The sequence below is a fragment of the Strigops habroptila genome, chromosome 6 (assembly GCF_004027225.2).
Source record: "Strigops habroptila isolate Jane chromosome 6, bStrHab1.2.pri, whole genome shotgun sequence".
NCBI lineage: Eukaryota > Metazoa > Chordata > Aves > Psittaciformes > Psittacidae > Strigops > Strigops habroptila.
This window is the reverse complement of record NC_044282.2, coordinates 59,401,525-59,427,386: the sequence shown is the minus strand read 5'-3', so window position 1 is coordinate 59,427,386 and position 25,862 is coordinate 59,401,525. Positions and strand designations below refer to the sequence as shown.

General features: G+C 38.3%; 1 protein-coding gene across 5 annotated transcripts in view; it reads left to right on the top strand.

Moving 5' to 3' along the window:
• The window catches only part of PKHD1 (PKHD1 ciliary IPT domain containing fibrocystin/polyductin), a 244,217-nt gene that overhangs the window by 146,949 nt on the left and 71,406 nt on the right, over nt 1-25,862 (top strand). For all 5 annotated transcript variants that reach the window (XR_003991946.1, XR_003991945.1, XM_030490172.2 and 2 more), the window contains exons 50-55: nt 3,912-3,977; nt 5,678-5,797; nt 13,145-13,282; nt 21,743-21,856; nt 23,767-23,854; nt 24,706-24,860. Coding sequence is in view for 3 of the 5 variants with exons in the window: in XM_030490172.2 (XP_030346032.1) it covers nt 3,912-3,977; nt 5,678-5,797; nt 13,145-13,282; nt 21,743-21,856; nt 23,767-23,854; nt 24,706-24,860 (681 nt within the window). In the remaining 2 variants the exon portion in view is untranslated. The remainder of the gene's footprint in view (nt 1-3,911; nt 3,978-5,677; nt 5,798-13,144; nt 13,283-21,742; nt 21,857-23,766; nt 23,855-24,705; nt 24,861-25,862) is intronic.

Genomic DNA, 25,862 nt, shown 5'->3' with positions numbered 1-25,862 from the left:
GGATGTTTTTAGGAGAAATATCCTGTGTAAATTACAATAATAACATTATGAGCTTTTTAAGTCTGTTACAAATATGAGCATATGGTGCCACAGCATGGTACTGCTTCTTGGTTAAGGTCTCTGGGCAATACTGGAGTTGGCTAAAAACCAGAGAGATGTTGTTTCCTTTTTGTTCACTTTTGAAATGTTTAAACCATTTTCTTTTGGAAAGAAACAAAGTGTTGGCTTGCTTAATTTCTATATTTCTCTTGGTGTTTTTTTCTAAAATTGAAATGCCGGACACGAACGTTATTGAAAACATCACTGAAAGGATTATCAAACTTTCTATTTATCCCAAACACATTTTTCAGTAGACAAAACTTTTATGGAGATGGGTCATCCTGCTGACTTTGCTCAAGCTATTCATGTGTGAGTTGTTAAGAGGGCCTGAGGCTCAACCTCATATTACTGCTGTGTCAGAAGCCAGTTTACAGTTTCCATAGTTCTTTAAAAAAAGAAAAAAGAAATTGATTACACTATTGTCTTTTCTAAATTCCTAAAGAATGATCTTACTTCCATTACACTCTGTGGGTTTCTGTAATTGCTTTGTATAGCAGAAAAAACAGGCCCTTAAGAACATTTATTTCTAATATTAAAATATGGAAAATAAATAAACAAAGATATTTTCTGCAGCCTTATTGCTAAGGGGGAAAGGAGAATCCTAGGTGAAAGACCTAAAGAATGGAATTAATTTGATATAGAGGACTGGTTGTACAGGCATGAGTCTCTTCTTCCAGCTAGATAAAACTCATCTTGTATCAGTTGTTTCAGAAGGTCAGTTGACCAGTTGTGGGCTGCTCAGTGACCTCCATGAAATTAAATGTCATTTCTTAGCAAAAAGGTGCCCTTTGTAACAGTTACAAAAAGAGAAAAATTAACCTTCTCCTAGTAGATGTGCTCCTGTACTTCTGGTATGGCAGCAGAGAGACCAGAGAATGTAGCAGTTACAGAAATAAGATGATAAAATAACCTTATAATCCTGTCAGGGATGGTCTTTCAACTATGTGATCTCTGCAGGAGGAATTTCATGCCTTCACCTCTGCCGCCACAAATGTTAATCGGCTGTAAGCAAGAATCTGTGTCCATTAGCTCAAATCTTTTTCTTTTTACATCTCTTCTCCTCACTGCAGTGTCCCCATAATACGATATTTCTTGGTACCACCTGTAACACACCTGTACATCCTGGTAGAGGATGACAAAATAACCTACCTCAGGTTCTCCAGTTTCTAGAGGTGTATCTCACTGTGCTGTTGATTGTCCTGTCTAAAAGTTTTGATTTCCCTGTGATGTATGTTAGCCCAATTGATGTTAAAGAGCGTGGAGTTGCTTGTTATTTGTTAGTCAGGCTATTGGAGCCATTTATCCTAGTTTCAGCCATTCCTAATATCCACAGGCAAAATTCCCAGTCACTGCAAAGCTGATAAAAGATTAAGTTGCTCCTCCTTCATGTTCAGACAAGGAGCCCTGAACCAGAAGAAAGTTACCAGGACTATCGTCAAGAAGGCCGATATTTATGGTTCACAGCCCAAACATCAAGGAAGAGCTGTAATAAGACAGAAAATTGATGAGCCTTATAAAAGGTTTTATACAACTAAACCCTGGAGCCTTGTAACTACGTTTTGTGAAGAGTCACCTTAATTCAATGTTTACTAATGACATCCTTTGTCTGTATTGCCTATATCTCTTCCTGTCCTGTACAGAAACAATGATAACATACTCGGCAGCAAAACAAAACAATCAGAAGGACTATGTCTCTGTAGTCTCGATTATTCTCAAGGCCTCTATCACTCCTGCTTTGATCAATTTTTAGGAGAATTTCTGGGAAATGGCAACCAAATACTACTGATTCTCGACCATTGCACTTTACACCCCACGGACATAAATAATTGTGCAAGTTGCAGGGCTGTGGAGAATTCAGGCCCCAATTCCTGCACTCATGTGGGAGGGTATAAAAGGGTATAAATGGCTTATAATAGTTTGAATTGCCATGTTCTGGCAATTATTTGACACTTCAAATATGAGAAACTTTTATCCTTGCCCTGACTGTGGACATGACTGTACTGAGTTAAGTCCTAATGTTTCCTTTCTTCACTCTGTAAGGGGACTGAACCCATTTATGAGGTCTATGTAATATATTGATCAATTTTTATGTCCCCTCAGGATTTTAATTAGAACAGCTTTTCTCTGAACAATACAAACATCCTTAATTAGATGATTGCACTGTAGTGCCTGCAAAACCCCCCACAAACCTGACAAAATATATTTATTAAAAAAGAAAAAAAGATAGTGTCAGGGCTCCATTCTCTCACTTTTCCTAAGACTGATATAACACCTTTGACTCCTATTTTGCCCTGCCACAAGTGAGAAGGAAGGCCACCACAACCATAGAGTACCCATACAAGAGTATTGTCTAAAATCCACATGAACTCTGTGTCAGCGACTTTAAATTAGCATCTTCATGTCATTCTTTCTCCTCAGAAGTTCACCATGTGGACATTCAAAGACATGATGTTTTGCAGTTTGAGCTCTTTGTGATGATTTGGGGCAGATTGGCTTGACTGGTATATGTATCAGACCACAGCTACCATTGGGAGAGAAGGTGTCACTGAAGAACAGGGCTGAGGCACCTGATTACTAATTAATCAGACATAAGAAAAACCTCATGGAATCAGTTTCTATTTAATTATGGAAGCCTCATTTGGCATAGGAGCATATGCTGCTAACTCAATCGAGTGCTTTCAACTGACATCAAATAGTAATTATCAGAAAGAATCAAGTTTTTTGATTATTTATACAAATTTATTGAACACAAAATTAATGAACCTCAGTTATTTTAAATTTGCTCAGTTGCACTGGGAGAAAAGGAAGGAGGTAGGGAAGGATGGTTTTCACAATTTAAAAGTACAGAGACTTGTTTAAAGATAAAGTAAGTAAATTACAATATGGCATGAAATCCCATCAGTGGGTTGATACACACGTAGGAAAGTTCCTGGTGTGTTCTGGAACTCAGGAAAGTTCTGACAATGGCTTCATTTATACAATTCCTCTACACCCAAAACATATTCCAATTCCATTTTTGGATCACCATAAGGGGTTCGGCAGAGGACAGAAGGTTTATCTGTTTGTCAGAGTGCTTCTATTTTAATCTACTGTTGTTCCAGCCTGGTGACTGAAAGGAAGTGCCTTTGTATGCCACTGGAGATGAAGAGGAGCTAGCCTTTTAGCTGGGTCTGACGCAGTTTTGTCCTGCTCCTTTTAGTTTGATTTGCATTATCCTGGCCCTTCTCCTGCTGACAATATATTGGCACAAAGGTTACAACTGTGATAATTGCTTCTGACCTCTTTTCACAGTGGAGAACACAGGGTCCCTGTCTTCAGTCTATAAGTCTGACTAATTAAAGCATCTCTTTCCGATACCAGATTTTTTAGGGAAAAAAAAATCAAAACCAAACTACAAAACAAAAGCTGTAATTTGTTGTTTGAGCCAGTTAATACATTATGCATTCAATGGTGTGATATCACTTGTTTTAGTGGAACTGCTGTGGATTTATAGTGGGATAAATGAGATTTGTGTTCCAGCCTAGAATTTCTGATTGTTGAATGTTTTCTTTTAGCTGTTTCTAATGAGTTGTCTTGAGACCCTCCATATCTGTAAATTAAAATGTGTTTGTTTAATCTCTTCTCAAAATACAAAAAAGACAAAAATGCTTAAATGCTTAGAAAACATGTATAGTTGCTCTTCTATCTGTCTATTAGAAATGTAAAATGTCATCTGAAAATCATGTGTAGCAATTGATTTACCATTATTTCTTTGTGTATGTGTGTTTATTTGTAAGGCCTTACTGTAACTCCCTAAAATTCTCTGTGTTCAGTCACAGGAGCTGACTTAATTCAGGTCACACTGAAACAGAAGGAAAGAGTGGCTTTACCTACCCCAGGTGCGTGACAGTCTGTATCTGAAAGGCTTGGTCTGGTACTCACACCATTTCTTTTTTACTACTTTTTCAGAAATATTTTTATTTTTCGCTTCAGTATTTCATACATCTATCAACCCAACAGGGGTTCTTGGCATTCATTTAAGCATTTCATTGAGCAATATCTACCATTGCTCAAGATAAATGTGTGATTCCACAGTATAAAAAACTATAAACTTTTGATAAGAAATACCATAGCAGATCAGAAAGGTCATGGAGAATGTAAGACTATTGTGTATTTTAGTGCTCCATAGTGATCTTAGTATAATAGTCTGACATTACTGCACAATTACATGTCGAACCAGGAAGAAAAATACACCAGAGACAAGGGAGACCTGCAAAGTTTGGTCTTCGTTGCATACCTGCCTTGCTGCATGTGAACAACAATAATAATTTATGTGGCAACAGGGTTTACATACCTTTTTGCAGAGTGTTTCCCCCTGAAAAATAACTAATGAAAAGTCAGACCCATCCTTAAGCTACACCTGGGTTTAATACCCCTGTGTTTCCCTGTGCTGGCAATGGAGGGTTTTTCTACTCTACAATGTTACTAAGCTGGGTCTAGCCCCTAGCACTTCCTTCTGTGTTTTCAATACCTAATAAAGCCCTTCTCAAGAAAAGAAATGACAGAATTTCCTTTAGTGGTAGGACAGAAGTAGGTGCTTGTAGAGGCCTCCAGAGGGAGGCCCTGCCTGCGTTAGTTTCGAGCTTATCAGACATAGTGCACAGGATTTCCCCTTGAAGGCTTTTCTTCCTCTCTTGATAGCAGAACAAACTTAAACAATTAATTTATGAAGACCAGCTCATTAGCTGTCTAAAATACAAATGCATGTTAAACAACTACATTTTTGAGACTTAATTTCTCCCAATATTTTCCTGATGCTAACGCTCAGAAGTTTCTTCTGGGACTGAGCTGAAAAATGAATCTCTGGAGAATGATCAGGAGTTGCCATGTGTCTCCGTCAAGCTGCTTTTCCAGAGCTGGTCTTAATTAACCCTTGCAATGGGGACACTCCTGCTTTTCTGAGGGCTAACAAGCTTGTAAGAGTTGACCACTCATTTTTTAAAAGCTTCCATACTTTGGGACAGTATGGAAATTCCCATACCCTAGGAATCTACTTTCTAGAGCACTGGGGGGAAAAAAGTGAATGAGAAAAGTTGGCATTTTCTGGTAGGGTCAGCTACCATTATGATAATCTGGTTTTGCCAGATGATCATAAAAGCCAGTCACCAAGCACAGGTGACTGGCTTTTATTTTCATTTGTTCATCTTAATTTTGTGTCTAAAGTGCTCAGAGCTTTGAATGGCATAAATAAAAATAATGAAGCTGTTGCTTGTGAAACGTATTCACAAGGCATAACATAAGCTGAGTATGAAAAACCTCAAGATTTGCTTTGGTTTTGATGGGTCCCAAAGAATTTGAATCTGTTTTTTTCAGTTGTCTCACTGTGCTTTAACTCTGAAAACATGGTCCTGGGAGAGACTTTTTTTTTCCTCATCAGGCAGGTTTCTTTAAGCATGGAAAATAACAAAGAGCAGTTAGTGTTGCTTCCTCAGTGACAAAAGGAGGATGTTAATGTCACAGATGCTTGACTATCAAAGAAATGGTAATTCTTCCAGCTACTGAAAATGATAATTCTCCTTTTTTATGTCCTGTTTTGTAGTTCCTTCTGATGCTGTCTTGAAATGGTCACACCCAGAGACATGGAATGATGTGGAAAAAGGCTGGGGTGGATTCAACTATAGCATCCCAGGCCCTGGGGAAGATGTCATCATCTTACCTAGTAAGGAAGGAAGGAAAAGTGTTTAATTTCTGTAGGGGTGCCGGGGCCTGTTTATATTAGGATATGTATTTGTTTTGTAACATGGGCTTCTTGGCACTAATGTCCCTTCTAGTGTGTGCAGGACACCACATTTGTTCCTCGCCACATTGAAATCTTGGCTACAGTACGAAAGTGTGATTTTTATAGGAGAAAAATCATTCCATTTACATATACATACAAACACACACACTCATACTGATATTCAAGCTTAAGGATATGCAGGAACTTTATTTCAGGAACAGAGAATTTGCAAGACCCAGAATCACAGCTCACAAAGAGCTCATCTCTTGACCCACCTCACTGTGTTTTGTGCAAGGACCATATTTTACATTTCCAAAATTGTACCTTCCATTTTGTTTTCCTGTTGCAATTCCTGCTATCAATGATAATCTTTCAAAGCCAGTTGCCCCTGAGATGTTTCAGCCTATGCCTGTATTTCAACCTCAGACTTGAGTTACATTTGAATCCCAGCTCAGCTTATGACCTTATTGCATAAACAACCTTCTGAATTCTAGAAAATATATTAGGCAACTTTCAATGAGTAGAAAACTTGTGATAAGCATTTTATCTAACAGCTGGTCCTGTTCTGATCAGGAAGTTGGACTAGATGAAGTCCAAGACATAATTATTGTATGATCTTATGAATACTACGTGATATGTACCTCACTTAATCTAGAACCTGGTGCTGGCTCCTCCTAATTTGTTTGAAACCAAATAAGTCTCTCTACCTACTACAGCTCCGCTTCTGGAAATGGAGATAACACTGCTCCATGTCTCTCCCTTTTCCACCTGTTTTTGGGTTATGAAGTCTTTGTGGAAAGAAGTTATTGTTGCTTTGTGTTGGCATTTAGGCGTGAAGACTCAGTCATGGGTAGAGCTTCTCTGTCCTGTCATTAAAAGTAATATATACATACCATTTCAGGTTAAAATAAGAATTTCAGTTCTACTATCTCACAAGATATAATTCATAAATGTGCTTAAGTGTTATTACATTCAGAGACCAGAGAAGGCACAGAAATGTCCCTCCAGGAGCTTGCTTGTCTCCTGTATTTCCTGTGTCCTGTGTGTATCTAAGGTAACAGTAAGCACATACGTTTAGGCGTCTTAACGCGTTGCTCCTCATTACAGTTAGAGCTGGAAGAGTTACTGAGCTAACCAAATGTGGCTATCTAACGTGAATTGGGTTGTTCTTCGCTGATGGTATTATGTAGACCTCCAGGGCATACTAGAAGGCCCTTCATGAGTAAACTGTGCCTGAACCATTGCATGTTCTTGCTCACAGCCCAGCCCAGCTGATCTAGTTCTATGACAGGAAACAATACCGCTGCATCAGCATGCTGGTATACCAGAACTAATTAGCTCTCCTGAGAGGAAAAGCTCATTAGCTCAGGCCTGGCACTGTGCAACATGACCTCATAGCCTTTGGGGTCAGAACTGATGTCTCACAAATTTAGAGCAGTGCTAGTTTGGCCAGCTTAACTAGGGAATGTCTGCACTGTGCTGCAGGGTGTGGTATAGGGATTCTCTCTAGCATGCTGGTGCCTACTGGCATGAACGAAACCCTGGGATTTCCCAGTCCTGAATTATAGAATGGTTTGGGTTGGAAGGGACCTTAAAGCTCATCTAGTTCCAAGCTCCTGCCGTTGACAGGGACACCTTCCACTAGACCAGGTTGCTCAAAGCCCCATCCAGCCTGGCCTTGAACACTGCCAGGGGTGGGGCAGCCACAGCTTTTCTGGGCAAACTGTGCCAGGGCCTCACCACCCTCACAGTGAATCCCCATATTCAGCTGCTTAGAACAAGGTGTTCTACATTATACAAAAAAACCCCTGTCTCTACTCTTCAGAGGCTATTTACTGAACAGCAAAACCACAACAAAATACTTAATGGCTGAGAAGAAAAGAGGCAAATGATAAGTGAAAATGCACTGCCTGCTAGAACCAGTGAAGAGCCATTCTCTGTGAATTTTTTCCTATCAGTGATAAAAATCTCTTTGCTCCCATCACTAGAGTAGATACATGTGTTTAATTGGTGTGCAGAAACTGTTCACTTCTCCTATGCCTTTCCGGAATTTCACTTCAATTTTAGCCTAAGAATATGAACACAAACATGAACATAAGCTGTCTATCACCCAATCTATTTTGTGAGAACTGCTCTGTTGCATGCCTGCCTTTTCTGATTATTCCCCCTCTGTTTTCTTTTTACTTTCCTTTTTCCTTTCTTTTTTCATTTATGCTGGCTTGAAAGTGTTGAAACACTTACTGGCAGTGGGAGTCAACAGAGTGAAGAGTCTTAAACTGGAGGCAGTTATCATTGGTGTGATAAAGGCACTGGATTTGTCGCTCAAATGAAAGCACCTAAAATATAGATAGGCAAGATGAATTTTCTGTCCGTTTGTCATACTTCTCTTTGCTGCCACAAGTGTATCTATGAGTTTTCAGTTACAGGAAAGTCAACCCCCAAAATCTAAAATGAAATCAGCATTTTTTAAATTCATGTTTAATTGTAGCATTTTATAGATGTTTCCCTTTCCATTCCCACTGGATGTGCATATCCTGCTAAACTCAATTCTGACTCCAGATGGCTACAGAGAAGTGAGAGTTTGCTCTCATGAGAACAAACATTCTGCAAAGCACCCCAAGTTGTCCTGCTGTACACACCCAAATAAGTTTCTGTGATTCACCCCTAGCAAGATGTTGCTGTGTCCCACTCTTCATTATCCTTTAATTACTTACAACTCTCCTCTGGGAGCCAACCATGATGATTTTCAGGTTGAAAGCCAAGCCATGGACCTATTTCTGGTATGCTGTGCATTACTAGGTAAGTCCTTTCAGACCTCAAAGAACAGTTTTAGAGTGTTATAAAAAACAAATAATAAATGCTTAATGCTTAGTTCTAGTATGAAGAAGTGCAGGGGAAGACTTTGTTCAGGACTTGACACTGCTGAAGTCTCAAAACAAAGATTCCTAGACTCCATTGAAGAACAAGGGCACTGCCTAAACTTAGCTAATGAAGTCTTCATTGTACTTATTTAACAAAACAAGCAAAATTGCATCACTTATTGGCTGCCTTATTGGCTGGACTTGGGAAAATCTAGAAACCAGCTCTATTAGCAAAACTTTCATACTAAAAATCAGGTTTTTGTGTTGCTGCTTGGTGTCTGCTTGACATTTAGAGGGTGCATTTTGGAGGGCTTGAAAAACGGGGTTGTATACTAAGTTACTCCATTTTTTGCCCTTTTTGGAAGCATTGATGAGACTTCAGAAGTTCATAGGCTTCTTTGTACAAGAATGAATTTCACTTACAACAGAGGTGGGTCCCTCATGTTAAAGTGACTTTTAGTGTTGATGTGTTACAAGTCGCCTCAGTGAGCAGATATGTCTCTTCCAGCACCAGCTGGAAATCTTTAGATCAGGCTGCAACAATTTGTGCTTTTACCTCTGGAGGTTCATCCTCCAGCGCCACAGCCATCCCACAGGGACCTCTCACATGCACCAGGCTTCAGCAGTCACACAACCTTGAAAAACAAGCTGGATGAATTTAGTCATGCCGTTCTGGTGGCCAGCAGTGGCATTAGCTTCTCAAGCCCTCGGATTTTCAGGGCTTTGATTTATGGTTTTCAGTGTGACACACTCCTGATGCAGCGTGCTCTGGGTGGAAGGAGAATGTGTTATAATTCCAGGCAATGGAATGCTGTTTTGAAGGGTACTGATATGATATCATGTAGCCTCTGGCAATTTCTCTCTTCTTTTTTTTTTCTTCCCTTTTTTTTTTTTTTCCCCAGTGGCGGAATTCACTCTGTTATTCATTTTCTGATTTTGATTTTCTTTGAACTTTTTCTGTTTGAAGAGATGAATGCTGGAGTACTGTATCTTGTATAATAGCTCTTCTGTTGTGCCTGATTTCCATTCAATGGCATGCTATGGTGTTTTATATAGTGATGCGGTTGATCAAAGGCATTTTGTGTCATTGCAGGAGTCATTAGCGACTTCTCAGTATTGTACATCTGAACATTAAGGCTGTGGCATACCTGTGAGCTTTTGTCTGAAAAAAGTATACATATACTGAAACATAGCACTATTTTCAGGCTCAAACTATGTCTTGCTGAAAGCAGTTTCTTTCCATTTTATTAATATCTTCATGGGAGAAAAACAGCTCCAGTTTGTCTTTCTCTGAAGGTAAATCCCTTGAGCTCAGTGACCTAAAGTTTATGATTTTAACCAGTTAGTCATCATCTCCCTCTACTACATAAAGGAGTGTATTCTGTAAGGACCGTGTAAGTTAGTCTCCTTTGAATCTGTTTGCTTTTCTCCTCAAGTGTGGAAGGATGTTTTTTTTCCTCAAATTGAGTGTTCTGTTCTTTCTACAGAGCAACATTTCACCCTCCAAGGACTTCACCCCCCAAGCATCACACCCCAGAGTGGTGTTCTTTTAAACTGAGGAAACTATAGGTTTGCAGAGATACCTCTGAATGGGGGAATTTTTCACTTCTGTGTTTCAAGGCTCACACACATGATGCTACAGTTATAGAGCAGTCAGCATTTCCCTTATAAAACCTTCTTTAGAAAGATGTGTAACTCAGCAAAAATATCTGTTCTAGACTGAAACTTGACGTATAAATGGTATGCCTAGGAGCACTTCTTCTTTTCCTTGTAAAAATGTTTCAGTCTGTGTTTGATGAATATACTTATGGCCTTTGTCAACTGCAGCTTTTTGCCACATTCTTGAGCTGTGATTTCACAAACTAGATTCCCCTTCTGTTGGAGAGATATCATTTTAACAACATCTTCCCCCTTATTCTCTTCTCTGTTTCATATCCTCACACACTGTGCCTTCACTTCTCAGCTCTGCAGGGCATAGGACTATACCTGTCCTGTAAAGAGATTATAGACAAGAGTTTCTTCATGCCTGTAAAAATGTATCAAGTGCTAACAGTATAAGATTTAGGGGGAAAAAAATACTGCACTTGCTTTGTAGAGACTTATTACATCTGAATGCCAGGAAAATTTTGCATGCTTGAAAGATGCTCACCCCAAGGATGCAGGGCATTTCTTTTGAAATGAGCTGTTCAGAGTAACCATGGATTCCTTCAGTATTTAATGTAATCCTTGAGAACAGAGGTCCTGGGCTTTCAGGGTGTCCCTTGCTGATGTCCAGAGTGAAAGAAGAAAAAAATGGGAGAGGAAGAGGTGGGGATGATTGAATGAAAGTGATAGAGTAGGAACTTGTATGTAAAAGAGGCAAATAAATCTGCAAGCAGACAGAGCTAGGAACTTGTTTGTAAAAGAGGCAAATAAATCTGCAAGCAGACCCGGGACCCCACACCATGTAGAAGTTTCTTCTCCCTTGAAGCTGTGAAACTTCAGGGGTGCAAAACCAAAGAGCCAAAAACTAGGAAATACTATTATTATAGAAAGCCTACTCATATTTTTTGCAGTCCACTTCTGAGTGTACTTCATGTAGGTTTTGATTATGTTTCCTGAAAACAGGGCTTGGAAAAATTCTTCAACCTTTGTGCTAAAAGTTTTAAGTCAGCCCCTAATTACATGTTTTGGGGAAAGGACTTTGCCTGTTCTACCTGTTTCATGGTCATTTGTGTCTTCATCCAAAGCAGTTGCTAATAGCTATAGGCAGAAGCGAAACTGTGAAGGAGCTGGTCCACTTCCCAAGACACTTCATGGCTCTTCCTGTGTTCCACACCAAGTGGCCTATTCTCACCGCTTCCTCAAAATCCATTGGAAAATATATCTGTTCTTTAATCTCTCCTGTTTTGAATATCTATGCCTCTCAATGAATCATAGAATCATAGAATCATAGAACGGTTTGGGTTGGAAGGGAACTTAAAGCTTACCTAGTTCCCACCCCCCTGCCACAGGCAGGGACACTTTCCACTAGACCAGGTTGCTCAAAGCCCTGTCCAACCTGGCCTTGAACACTTCTAGGGATGGAATGCATATGAGATCAATGAAAGTCACAGCAAATTTCTGGGTAGGATTTGACAGCTGTCATTGTGTTGAAGATTCTCATTTTCTGCAAGATACTTCTATGAAAGTCACAATTAGATCATCTCATTGAACCCCTTGTTAAGGAAATGCCTTGTTTTTCCTTCTTCCAGGGACATCCACTGACTCAGAGATGAATTATACTTGGAAATTGTTACTCTTGTTAATAGTGAAAGGAGGTGGAAACCACAATTTAAAGGCTCAATGCTGCTTTCCAGTGCAATTAACTGAAAAGCTCCTAGTGACATCAAAGAACATTAGATGGGCCCTCAGGGTGGAATTCACCTCTGTTCAGTGGCCTGCCTCTAAAGGATACACTATTTACATCCTTCCTCATGTCCTGCTTGGAAAGCTTAAGTGGCATTTAAAAGGTTCACAGGCTGTAGACTTGCAGCTTTGGAAGGCAGCAGTGACACTGTCATTGTCTCAGTCAACAACAGTCTCCACTCTGCTCTGCAATGCAAAAATATGCTCCTTGTTTTGTCCTCAAGGATCTGAGGGAATGGTGCTTTCCCTGGTCATGGTTAACTAACTTATTAGTAGAGACTGAGTAGTTTTACAAATACAGAATTGAAAAAAACCTGGCTTCCTGCAGTTTGTGTTGATGTAAGGAAAGCTTTCCTCTTGGTTGATGAGGAAGAGGTGGACTTTTATACCTATGCACAAGACCTGAGAGAGCAAAGCCAAACTGCAGAGAGGGACAAGCAGTGACAGGATGTCATTAGAGGTAGGTTATGGTGTGTGGCTTCAGCTTACCACCCTGATTACTGCTGTTAACAAGGCTGGGACTTGCAGGCTCTTTGTGCCATGAAGCACCTATTTGATACTGTTGGATTTTTTCATCTTTCATCAATCCCGTTCTCCTCAGTGCCATGAGGGTAAAATGCTGTCTGGACACAGCTTAAGTTAGTCCTGGTTCATTACGTTGAGTGACCAAGATTTACTTTCATAAACAGAGTCAGATTCACCTAGCAAGACTAACATATCTCTAACATGCTGCCTTTCAATGCTTAAAGTTTTAAGCAAGATTTGATGAGACCTAAGCATGCAACAATATTGTAAACATGATGCTAGTGTTTGTTTATCAGATCACAGCCACACTATGGAGCCTCAGCTGTAGATGAACCTCCAGTTGTGGATGCTGCACAAACACACAAACCCCGCTCCAGTAGTTCTAAGGAAAACCAATCTAAATAAAGCAAAACTCAAGCAAACTTAACATTCTTCACCTCCAATGCCACACGTTTTGGCAAGTAGTGTTGTTAGGCTGCCATCATTCTAAACAACCGTTTGCTTTGTTTCTCAGACCGGACCATCCTGGTGGATATAGCTCTTCCTCCTCTGAGAGGCCTCTACATCCTGGGGACTCTCGAGTTCCCCAGCAACTCCAGCAATGTCCTGAGTGCAGCCTGTATCGTGGTGGTTGGGGGAACACTGAAAGTGGGTGAGTTGCCTGTCTTCTGGCTGCTTGGGGTTTATTTCTGTTCTTGGTAGATGGCAAAAGTGGGAAGAAAGACTGTGTAGCATTACTATAAACAAGCTAGCCATCTAATGCCCCATAGCTATTTGGATATCTGCAGTGTGGACAACCAGAATCCATGTTAAGCACAGTGATTATCCACTGGAGTTAATTACCTGTCAATTTAACATCAATATATTACAAATACTGCTATCTTCATTCCATTGAAGCTAATGGCAATCCTCCTGATTTCATTGCAACTGAGATTGTATCTGATACATGTGAAAGTCCTCCCTACTTCATGTAGGGTTGCTTTATGAGACAGAAATTCCTCAAGGCAGGGTCTACCTTAGTGTTCCAGGCAGTGCCTGGTGTCTGTGGGCATTGGTAAGACACTTTCTAGGTGACACAGAAGTATTTAAAGCCAACATGAACAGAGTCATTAACAATCTCCAGAGTGCCTGGAAATCCCACTGTGGCATGAAACTAGCACAGTTGGATTCAGCACATTTATTCCTCCCAACCCTCCGTACAGATGAGCAGCAAGACTTCAGGGAGATACCACCTTGCCACTACTTCTAGTGGTTTCAGAGTCCTCAGTGTCACTGGGGCTGTTCCACATTATTTGCAATGGACAGGATCGGTGTTTTTCCACACAGAAATAATTACTCACATAATTCCCCTTAAATACCAAGGTTGCTAAAGCCAAGTATTGTATTTACTTAGAGGAATCCTTAGGATGCTGGGATCACATTGTTGATCATGGCTTGACCTTTCTCGAGGTTGGTTTCATGAACTTTAAAAAGAGAATTTGTTTGTGTAATCACCTCCTGAGGAAGTCTGCTCCAATATTTGTTTGTTGTTAATCTCAGGGGATTGTTTAGTTAATACAGTGCTGGCCAAAAGAGTTATTTTTGTGTCTTATGTTTTTCCTTGGAAAAAGAGGTTTGAAAGCCCTAATCTGGGAGGTTAATATATATATATACTTAAAAGAGTCAGTCATTTCTTACTTACACTCTTTTGTAGTTTAAATATGGTTTCATACTGGTTTTAAGAAAAAGCATGTGTTCATTGCTAAAAATACTTATTAAAAAAACATTGAGGCACTTCTTTGCTGCACAAACTCCCCTCCAGCACATCTGTGAGTAGTAATGATATTAAAGCTAAACAGGTATTTACAGCTGTTGGATTCTAGTCCAGCATCTTCTGGAGAGCTATTCTTGCTCTTGTTTCAGCTGTGAGATGATAGGTGGGTAAAGACTCTGCAAGTTTCCCGTATCTTATACTGGTTTCTATGCTTGCTTGTAAAACTAGGAGCACATGCTTTTTTTCCCTTCTTCTTTCTCTTCCCATGTGTTCAAGGCCTAAAGGTAACTTCTTGGAGCCCATCTGTCCAATCCTGACTGTTCCGTGCCTTAAGGAAGGTTTTGAAGCCCATCTGTCCAATTCTGCCACACCCTAAAGAAATCCTGACACAAAATAGATAATGAGACAGTTTAGTAAACAGATTTAATAGACGTGGACATCAGCATTCACCATTGCCTAGGCAGGATCTGAAGTTGACATCATATGATCCAAATCCCCAGGTCCTCCTTGTTGTGTAACTTCTCCATGACCTGTTTTCAGCATGGTAATCTTTGGTCAAATGCTGTTGCTTCTAATTCAGCGGCCAAGGCCAAAAACTTTCTGGTAGAGCCTGAGTATTTTGTTCACTTAAACTGCTAGAGAACAATGGTAAGTTCCAGAAACAAGTCTTACTTGGACTTTGGTGTCCTTCAGAACACTTGCATCTTATCTGCAGGGAAAAAAAATGTTAAACCAAGACTATAAGTATATAGGAACTGAGTGATGATGAGAAATACATAACAAAGGGGAAAAAATTGGCATAAAATTAAAGTTTATGAAGCATCAACAAGAACTTCGTTAATTTTTATTAAAATAATAATTTGTAGGGAATCTGAGGTGAGAAAATACAATGATAGTTCGGAGATCAGCATTCTTGGGACACCTTTGATCCTGCAGGTCTCGTCATCACTTTTCTTTTTGATGTATGATCACAATCTAGCATGAGTTGTGATCAACAGAATCACTGGGAGATGTGAGATGATTAAAGAGGGTTGCAAGAACTCTGTCAGAGCCCTTGGACAACCCAGGAATAAAATGTGTGAGTCTATCCCCACAGTAATTTCTCCGTGTGCTTCTAGCCCCTCAGTGCTGTTGGACCCAGGGAGACTTTCTGATTAGTAGTCTTAGCTTTCTCTAGTAGTCTTAGCTTCCAGACAAGGACAATATATGATATTTGCAATAGCATTTTAGAAACACCATGTACTTCTACCTCTCTGTGTTACCATGCTGTAAAAAAAATTAGCTATTTTTCCAGTTTATAGAGGAGAGTTTGAGGTTCAGAAAGATTAAGCCATTTGCTAAATATCACTAGCACTCCTGTGTCAGAATAAGAAAAGAAAAGTTGAGCTCAACACCTCAGAAGTTTTTTTCACTTCTCAGTTAAGATGGTTCCATTCATTTTAACCCATAAGTCAGCATTAAAACGCATATGATATACACAGAAAATGTCTGTTCCACTGCTGGACAAAGTCCTCAGTTCCTGATAAGCCTGCAGAATATGCTGAAGTTTGTTTTACACAAATTGATCTGTTGGATTCATCCTGAACTCCACTGTACTCAGCTTCTGTTTACTGGCAGGCTCTTTTTGCTTTTTATACAAAACTCATCAAGTAATTATCCAGATAGGATTTCTCTTTTCAGTCTCAACTTGTCACATTCTTTTTCTTTTTTTTTTTCTTTTGCATATCTTATGGTGGCTGCTTGTCAGTCATGTCACTCATTTGAGGCAAGAAGCCTAAGGTCATCATTAGCTCATGGCTTGATTGTCTGGAGATGAAACCCCAGACATTTCTGATGTCTCTTATCTTGCTGGTGGTAAGAGCTTTAATACATTCAGTTCCCTTCTTTTCAGTACTGGTAAGAACCCTCATATTGACTTCCCAAATGATAAACCACTGTACTTCATAAAATGGCTGTGTGTTCGTGATGATTAATGCTCAGCCTTATAATGACAATTAGGGCACAAGTGAGTTTCAGTAATTGACTATCTTTTCCAACTTCTCAGTATGTCTATTGTGTGGGTCCCATCTTCTTTAGCTCTGAGCTGAGTCTGTTTTTACAGTCACATAGCACCCCTGCACAGCTATTCAATTTGTATAAAGACGGAGTACTGTTGATGTATGGAGATCGATTTTTCATCCCTGATCACAAAAAAAGTGGTTTGAAAAGTTCATTGCATCATCTGCATCCTCTTCAGTAAATCTCTTAGCCTCTGTTTGTTTGACTTTTACCTCTTCCAAGCCACTTGGTTTCTTTTAAACTGATTGTACCATTTAGGGAAGGGATTCCCATGTTTAAGGTACCCAAATTTAGGTGTGACATGTGGTCATCAGCTTATGAGCTGGCTATTTTGGTAGAGATCTAGTCAATACAGTCAGTGGAGTCACTGCAGTCAGTGGGACTGGCCAATCTAGAGCAAATTATAGTCTATGCTATATTGTCTGATCTTTGTTAACTCAGACAGCCAGAGAACATGGAAACACCTGCATTAAGAAACCTAGGAGTAAGTTTCTCCCTGGAAACATGGTTCAGTTGTGTGAGGATAAGGATTTTGCATCACTTTGGATATCCTCAGATGTCCCACCTGGCCTCCAGCTTCTGCTTAAAAAGCCCCTCTTCTGTCATTGATTGCTCACTTATATCTGCCAACTTCACATAGTGGTTTTGGAGGGCATTAGGACTCTCGGATGGCATTAGACACCTATATTTAGGCAGCTGAATCCTATCTTATGTGTCTTACTTCTTACTCCTTGGACACTCACCGTTCCCTTCTGGCTGCTGGTTCCTACTCCACAGCTATCTATCTCTCATCTCTTCTATTTATTTGGCAGCATCACCTGTAAGGGGCAACCCATGTGATGTCTCCTTGTTTACAGGCTGCTGATACAGGCTTCTTTGCAGAGTGCAGTCTGAATACCTGGAGGAACAGCTCAGGAAGGAGAACAAACATGAGGTGACTATCCAGCTGTGTATTGACCATGAATAAAAACTCTTCAGACTTTCTGGTGACAATATACCACAGTTTTTAAAATAGTGTTAGATTCAGAAAACACAGAGCTGATATTGGAGATGGTCATGACAAGATACTTAGCAAAGTCTATTTGATAACTGAAGGAAGGGGATCTTATCTCAAAGATTTCCTTACTCTTATATACAATAGCTGTTGCGGAGCGTTATATTGTAAAGAAAGGAAAGGCTAGAAGGGAGTAAACACTATTCTAGGAAAAAAATGAATGGGTTTTCCCATGGAAAAATAAAAAATAACACAACAAAAATCTGTCAGGAAGAACATCTGGAATAAAACTGAAATATAAAAGCAATGGGAACAGCAAAATAGATCCAGGTTGCAGTACAGAATAAGTGAAAATCTGGATAGAAAAAAACATACCTCTCTGTTCCGCCCCTTTTTTTATTTTCCTATTTTTGCATACTAGGGTTTATCCTCTCCAGAGGTTAGACCTACTGAAGGATTATGAACCAGCTGCAAACATTGTGCTAACAGATGTGTTGCAATCCAGACAACTAGACATCACAATTCTTCAGTAAAGTATGTAATCAGCGGTGACTTTACTAATAGCATAGATTGTTTCTTATACATGTGATTATCATATTTGGCTTTTTTTTTTTCTTTTTTTCTTGCACTGTGTAGTGCATTTGTTGTGTGCCAGCACTCCCTGGAAGAAGACCAGCTTAAGATACCCCTTGTAGAAGGTCACACATCTGCAGTGAGGCTATTTGATGTGACATCTATCATCAAACAGACAGTAAAGGCACAAACTGACTGTGCAGTGCCTGTGCAGAAAGCCCAGCTTGTAGGAAGTTGCACAGTTGCTGTGTACACACCTACAGATTGACCTGTGCTGCACTGGAGAAACATCTGAAACACCCGAAACAGCCAGAATGGGCAAACCACCACTCAGGAGCAGTGCTCAGGCTGGCAGATATGTGTCATATATGGACAAATAAGCAGGCCCTTCAAATTCCAGATAAACTTTCCAGTTGGAAGAACATGTGTTTGAGGAAGCCCTGCCTATTTTCTGCACATCTCAGCAGACACTTCTGCCAGCTTCTAGTTTACTAGTTGCAATTATCTTTTTTTATGGTTCTCTGCCAGCAGTGCCTTATTATCTCACCTTATGATCAACCAGGTTACTCATCAATTTGGTAAGCCTTCCAGTTGCAGTAGGAGTATGAACTGGGTTCCATTTCTGTGCGTCTCATGCAGGATGGGTAACTGGACAGTTTGATGTGATCTTATGTAGGACTGTTCACAATAAAGTGGGGCAAATAGCCTGAAGTTTTCACATCCAAAGTTCAAAGACAGGCACTTAAAGCCCATATTTTTCACGTATGTGTTGCAGAGATTATTATTCCAATGTTTATGGCAACTTGGTAGTTTAAATAAAACTACTTATTACAAGAGCTCTGATTTTACATGTCAGTTACTTCATAAGGTGATAAAGCGTACACATCCAGTGACTTGTGTACATTAACTATTTTGGATTTCCCTATGAGTAAGCTGAGGTAGCCGTCATTTCCATATCTTTGTATCCATGATCAGTCCTATAGGCTTGCATTTAGACTAAGCCAAAGTGTGTATCTCTGACCTTACTTTGTTTTTCCCTTTCTATTCCTTTGTTCTCTATCCAATCACATTACTTTTTCAAGAGCTGTCATTTTATATTTTGAATATTCTTCACTTTCTTTCCTAATTCTTCACTTTCAAATTATTTCTGACTTAGCTGGCCCATGTCCTTAGTTGTTTTTTGCCCATTTGTGTCAGCTTCTCTATTACTTTCAGTATCTTCACGCTGCTTTGGGTCATTGATAAAATGTTGCATACCACAGGGTTTCCAAGACCAGACCTGTGTGAATCAATGCCCCCATTCTAGTAAGTCAGCATGTAAATTAATGTGTGCCACGTTCATGTTGTACCAGTGTAGTTCGTTAATCAGAAAGTTTTGTGCTACTAAGTCAAGTGCCTTGGAGAAGCCAATTATATTATATCAAAGCTATTATCTTTGTAAACTAAACCTGTAATCTCATTAGAAGATGATAACAAGGGAGTTTCACAGGACCTTTTTTCTATAAATCCAGGTTGATTGGCATCAATTATATCATCCACCTTTAATGATTTATTAATTGTGTTCAGAGTTGGACATTCAATTTTTATTTATTTTTCCCCTAGAATCAGCGTCAAGTTGACAGGCCTGTGATTACCTGGGGCTTTTACTTTTATCTTTGTTTGAAATATTGGCACAATATTAGCTTACTTCAAGTGCTTCCAGACATAGTGAGTGATCCCAAACTTGCTGAAAAGTCCACCTTAAAAGTCTAACGAGTTTCTGGGCCAATTCTTTGTAGCAGTTGCATTGAAGCTACGGAAATCTATTGATTTAAACCCATGGAACTATTTAGGGAAATAAGCAAGTATTCAGATTATTTTTGTTCTAAATATACTTCAAACAAGTCTAATTTTTTTACTTATAGATACCTCCTGTGTTCTTTTGTGTCATATACCATTTACAGTTTCCAACCACTGAAGCATTTCTGTGAGCATTATCTTCCCACTTCTTTATTTCTTTTATAAGGATTTAATATGATGATGAGATATTGAGAACAGTTTTATTATAATTTCTTTTTTTGTCACTCTGATTGTATTTTTGGCTTGTGTGTTTGGTTTTTTCTGTAATAAGGGTAATATTCCTTAACCTAATATCATGCTTTTTATCATTAAAATCACAAATTTTAGCTAATTGCAGATATAAGTCTTTTAAAGGAGTGATGACTTCCAGTTCAAGCCTTTAGAATTCACATTTCCAAGCATTTGTCTGTGATTGTTAAGCCTGGAAGCCTACTTAAAAATGGTTTTAAAATTGAGTTGAAAATTCAATATATCACATAGCTACTTATAACTGATATAACTAGAATAAATAGTAAATGCTTTGTAACCAGGAATAAAATAATAATACCAATAATAACACCAATAGTAATTCATAATGATAATTAATAATCCCCTCTTTAAGGGACATCATCATTATTAGGAACTGGTAATTTTGAATAACATTATTAAATCACTATAAATGTCTCCAAACTTTTTTGTTGAGTCTTTCTTTAGTCTTCACTGTAACTAATAACTTTATCTCAGGGGTTAAGGTTGACCCAAGAATTGTGAAAGGTATATTTAGGCTGAGTATTTTAAATCACAACTTGCTGTGAGAGCGAAGCAGGAAAACAGTCACTCTGCATACAAAAATAGACATGAATGTCTGTGTAGCTCTTCTGCTGCTTTCAGTGGATATTTGTTTAACCTAGTGCATCAGTGGTGAAAGTGCTTATGACTAGTTTTACTTTGTAAAAGCAGTATTTGGTGACAGACCAATTCCTGGTTTTCTTGTGTTCAAAACACAGTTATGAGAGTTTAAAAAAGAAAGTCAAACATGGTTTGGATGGATGATGGACACTGTATGACTGAATTCCCTCCATGTCCCCAGAGAAGATATGAGCTCACTGGTGTGAGATATATTAAATAGAGAGCGTGCAAGTCTTGTTCTGCTTGTCTTTTACCCATTTAAAAAGCTGTACAGAGAATTTAAATATCCACAGATATAGTCAGACACTGGTGGGGAATAATGATTTTTTTTTATTTATTTCACTTGTTTAAAAATGCTCTTAAAGAGAAATATTTCTTTAGGATACAAAATCAGCTCTCCTTTCCAAACTAGTAATTTTTAAATATTAAAAGAATGTGACAGGCTAACTAATTTTGTACAGATATGTATATATTTTTTAGTTCTACATCTGCTGCAATTTTCTGTTGCATAATTGATTTAATCTCTAATTTTAAAGGAACGCTGAACTCTTTTACTGGACTCCGCGCACATTTCTCCAGGGCAAAAACTGTCCTACTTTTTCCTCCTTAGTGTCTGTTTAGTGCTGGGGCATTTTCTTCTGAAGCTGTAAACTACCCTTGATGAAATAAATGAAGTCAAATTTGGAATACAGTTTATTGTACAGATTTACCACCACAAGCTAAGAGCACCATCACACACCAAAACTTCTTGGACATTTTCTTCTCCCCTACTCTTTTCCCTCAATATTTCCATTGGTCTGAAAGACCGTTTTACTCAGCCTGGTTGAAGAACTCATTACCTGGGAACTGGTGAAATGGTAAAGAACCAGAAAGGCAAAAATAGGCTGAGGAGAGAAATTTAGACCTCCATATTTGGATGCATGCACCCCAGTTACCCCTGAATTTCAGCATTATAAAAGCCATTGATACCTCTCTGGTGGGTTGTTGCTGTTTTGTCTTTATTGCAGGTTCTTTTCATCATCCCCTAGAAAGGGATTTAAAGCTGCTGGTCCTTCTTCGAGCATCTGAAGGGATTTACTGTGATCAGCTGGAGGAAATAAGTGTCCACCCAGGGAGTATTGGTATGCAACATGAGTTCACCTTTTCATAGGAAACCAGTCTTAGGCAACAGCCAAATCTACCACTCTTGAGCCTGTTGCTATATCATACAGGAAAACATCTAACAAAAGTACATACACTTTGAGATAAAATTTTTAACTTTCACCAGGTCAAGTCCTACATTTTCTGTAGAGGTTTTTGTTTAGGCAAAATTTGACAGAAATGAGAAACTAGATGTCAAATCCTGAGGTCTTTATATGAGAAACTGGAGATGACTTAAAAGACACAAGTGCAAGGGTTTGTCTTGATTCTAGACCTGAGATTTGTAGAAGGTAGTTTTCAAAGTTGAAGGTATTAAAACTAAGATGACCTTGCTGAGTGGAGAGAAATGCATATTGCTTGGGTCTCAGTTATCTTTGGTCTCTCTTAGAATGAAAAAAATGTCCTCAAATGTCAAGTCTAGCATGATGAGCTTAAACTTACATAACTATTTTTAAATGCCTGACTTGAGTGAGACTAATTACATCCAAGAGCTACCACATGGACCCAAATGTACATATTTAAATATTTCCAAGCACTTGGACGCATAGAAAGACCGGCAAAAGAAGGTTTATGTTAACTTCTACATGGTCTCATATAATTAAGGTTAAAGAAATAAGTTAACTTTTTGGCTTTGCATGTTTTAAAATGTTTTAAACACTAAGTAGTATTGCAGGGTTTTGTTCATTGGGGAACTTTCGTAAAGACAGTAGAAACTCAGAATGCTAACAAGACAAATTGCCTGGATCAAGACTTGTAGAATATTAAAGAAACTTAGAGGAAAAAAAAAAAAAGAGCAAACTATCAAAAATTCCAGATTCATTTCTGATGATGAAATTGACAAACTATTGCGCACATTGATCAAGCAATTGTAAACTTCTAGCAAATAGTTAAGTGTAATGTTTGGAAAACAAGACACCTAATTGACAGAGGAAATGGATTCTGAGGGGGTTTTTAAGTCTAGATTACTGAGGAGTTGAAGAATAACAATGGCTAGCAATTTGATTTCCTATGATTTTAGTGACTGGAAAAGAAAATAGATGTGTTGCTGCAGCTTATCACACTATCATGTGACACTTCACAACTATTCATCCTATCCTCTTAAACCACAGCAAATGCAATATCATGGAAGTTATTTTGAAAGTCTGTCTTGGTGAGATAATCAGGGTTACATTACTAGTGCTTACTGCAGTCTTTTTTTGGACTATAGTTGCACACTATGTCATGGCAAAAGTTGTCTGTGGAGGAGATAGATTAACCCAAGCAGTAAAACGGGTTCGCTAAAGATTTGAAGCAAAACTCCTCTGAAGCAATGTGTTACTATTAGAGATGTAGGACAAATGTTGACCTGATGCAAATGAAAATATTTCAGATCAGGTCAGCAAATTGGAACAAAACATTTCAATGCGTGAAATCAGAATTTTTTAAAGTTTCAAATGTAATCTTCTTGAAGCATGTCATCTATATGAAAAGTTTCTGTATTTTAGCTTTTTGCCATGGTTTTGGATCTCCTTTCCAAAAAAAACTAGTGACTTTTTCACAGATCACAAATATAAATGAGGAATTTTTGGTATCTTTTATTCCTGGAGTTTTTACTGAATTTGTTTATTTCAGTAGATTTTTTTCAGGTTGATACCTTTGCAATTCTAATTTGAGTTGTACTTCCATGGTACAATCATCTTTCTTGCTTTTACATGTGATGGTAATTTTACTTTATTAATGGTTTATTTCTAGTTCACTTTGTGTTTCAAGTGGAGGCTATGTGATGTTTTTACACTTTTCATAAAATATAGAAACACGCTCTAATAAATACAAAGATTCCCTTGTATGTAGTTATTAGTTCAGTTCTCAAGTCTCTCTTTCCCCTAAGCTTTGAACTTCTGTTTTTTTCCAGGGGTTTATGGACAGGTGCAAATTTATAGCGCTTATCCTAAGACATCTTGGACACATCTTGGAACTACTGTTGCTCCTGGCAATGAAAGGTGGTATTTTCCCTAAATATACCTCCAACTATTAAGTTTTGGTTCCTGTCCCTATTACTCGTATCTTCATATGAGTTGCATTACTCTTTTCCTTTAGAAAGAACAGCTATGTTGCTTCTTGCAAGAAAATAATAAAATTTTTAGATTAACTTTAATTCTAAAGAAGAATGAATTTGAGATTTTCTTTCTTCCTTCCTTCTTTCCTTCCTTCCTTCCTGCCTGTCTGCCTGCCTGCCTGCCTCCCTCTCTCCTTTCTTCCCTCCCTCCAACCCTCCCTCATATCATATCTATAAAGTGATGTCTTAGATATCCTGGAACATCTTAGATGATAGCAAGAGGTACTCTTCTTTAGGGAGTCAAATACTGCTCTATGTGCCCAATTCAGAGAGAGCTGAATTGCCTTCCACCCACTAGTGACTGTACCGATAAAATAAACTATAGTGGAAGCTTAAATGCCAAGTGCACACACACACACAACCCTACACATAAACACCTACATTTTGTTGTCCAAAGAAAGTCCAAAGCTGACTTTCAGCTCTGTAGGATATTCTTAGCCCCAAAAATGGTCTGACAAATCTTTGGTATGCAACTTGCTTGAGCCATGCAACTCTGTACTGGAACTGTATACCTTATTAATCAATGGTGTGAAATAGACATTTCAGGATTAATTTCCTCCCACATATTTTAGACATCTGGTTTTGAAAAAAAGCCCTAAAGCTGTTTTTCTTAGAGCATAGCCTGTGGATTCTATCTGAGATCTGCCTAGGCAAAACTGCTGTTAAGTTTTTTTAGGAAATCTAACATAACTTTCATAAATGTAATGATATTAATTTAGTAATTTGGCATTACAGAATTTTTGTGGAGGACGAAGTTGATTGGAATCACAGTGGAGATATTGTGATCAGCTCTTCCTCCTATGAAGCCCATCAAGTTGAAGTAGTTACACTTAAAGAAGTCAATGGTCATAGCATAAGAATTAATGAACGCCTTCTACACAGACATATCGGTAAGGAACCTGTCTTTCCATTTGAAAGAGTTTTCTTCTGAAGCATTGACTTTCCATTTCATATTGCACCAAGATCGATTCTACTTTATTGAGCTCTTAATTTCTTTGTCCATATGCCTTTTTCTTGCCATTTTGACACTGAAAACATGATGTTCAAATCTTCACAGAATAGATGATGTCAACATGAATTTCTGGGAATAGAATGAATAAGGTGCTGAATACTTTTGGAAAACTTCCTAGTGTTTTATGTTGTAAGCAGACTGGTTAACATAGAAAGTAACAGATTTTAAAGGGGGAAAAAAGTGCAGGGTTTTTTTAGGCCATTTGCATAATTTCTGTTGTGTGCCAAAAACTGAAAAATTAAAAAAAATCTGTTTAAAAAAAAAAAATAAAAAAATTAGATTCAGGCAGTTTCAATTGCAAATTTTATCAGTTCCATAGCATGAAACTAATGAATTCGTAATCTAATATGTAACTAAACATAAAATTTGTATATATCTTTCTTTCCTGGGTAGATTGCATGGGATCTGTATTTAACTGGAAAGAAAGATGCACTGTTGATAATTTATTTAATTTTATTTAAACCTATAAAGTAAATTTATTACCATCCATTAAAAAAAAAAAAAGAAGAAGAAAAATTTTGTTAACAGGTCAAATTCTGAAGCTCCAAACCCAGGATTTTTCTTGTGCATCACAATATTTTTTTAATTTAGTCTTTATTCAAGGTATTAGCACAAAAGTTAGTATAATAGATAGGTTCAGAAATACTGTGTGTTTTAAATGGCTTTACCTGTAAAAAAATGTTCACTTGGAAATGAGCCCTATTCTGTAATTATTCATAGTTCTAATTGATAGTAGCCTCCTTTGCACAGTTTTGTATGAAAATTGCATTTAAAAAAAAAAAAAAAAAAGAAAAAGAAATTAAAAAGAAACCTGCCAGTCAGTCTTGAGGCCAGAGAACAGCTTTTAACCTATTTTCTTAGCTAATGTAGATATAAGTGT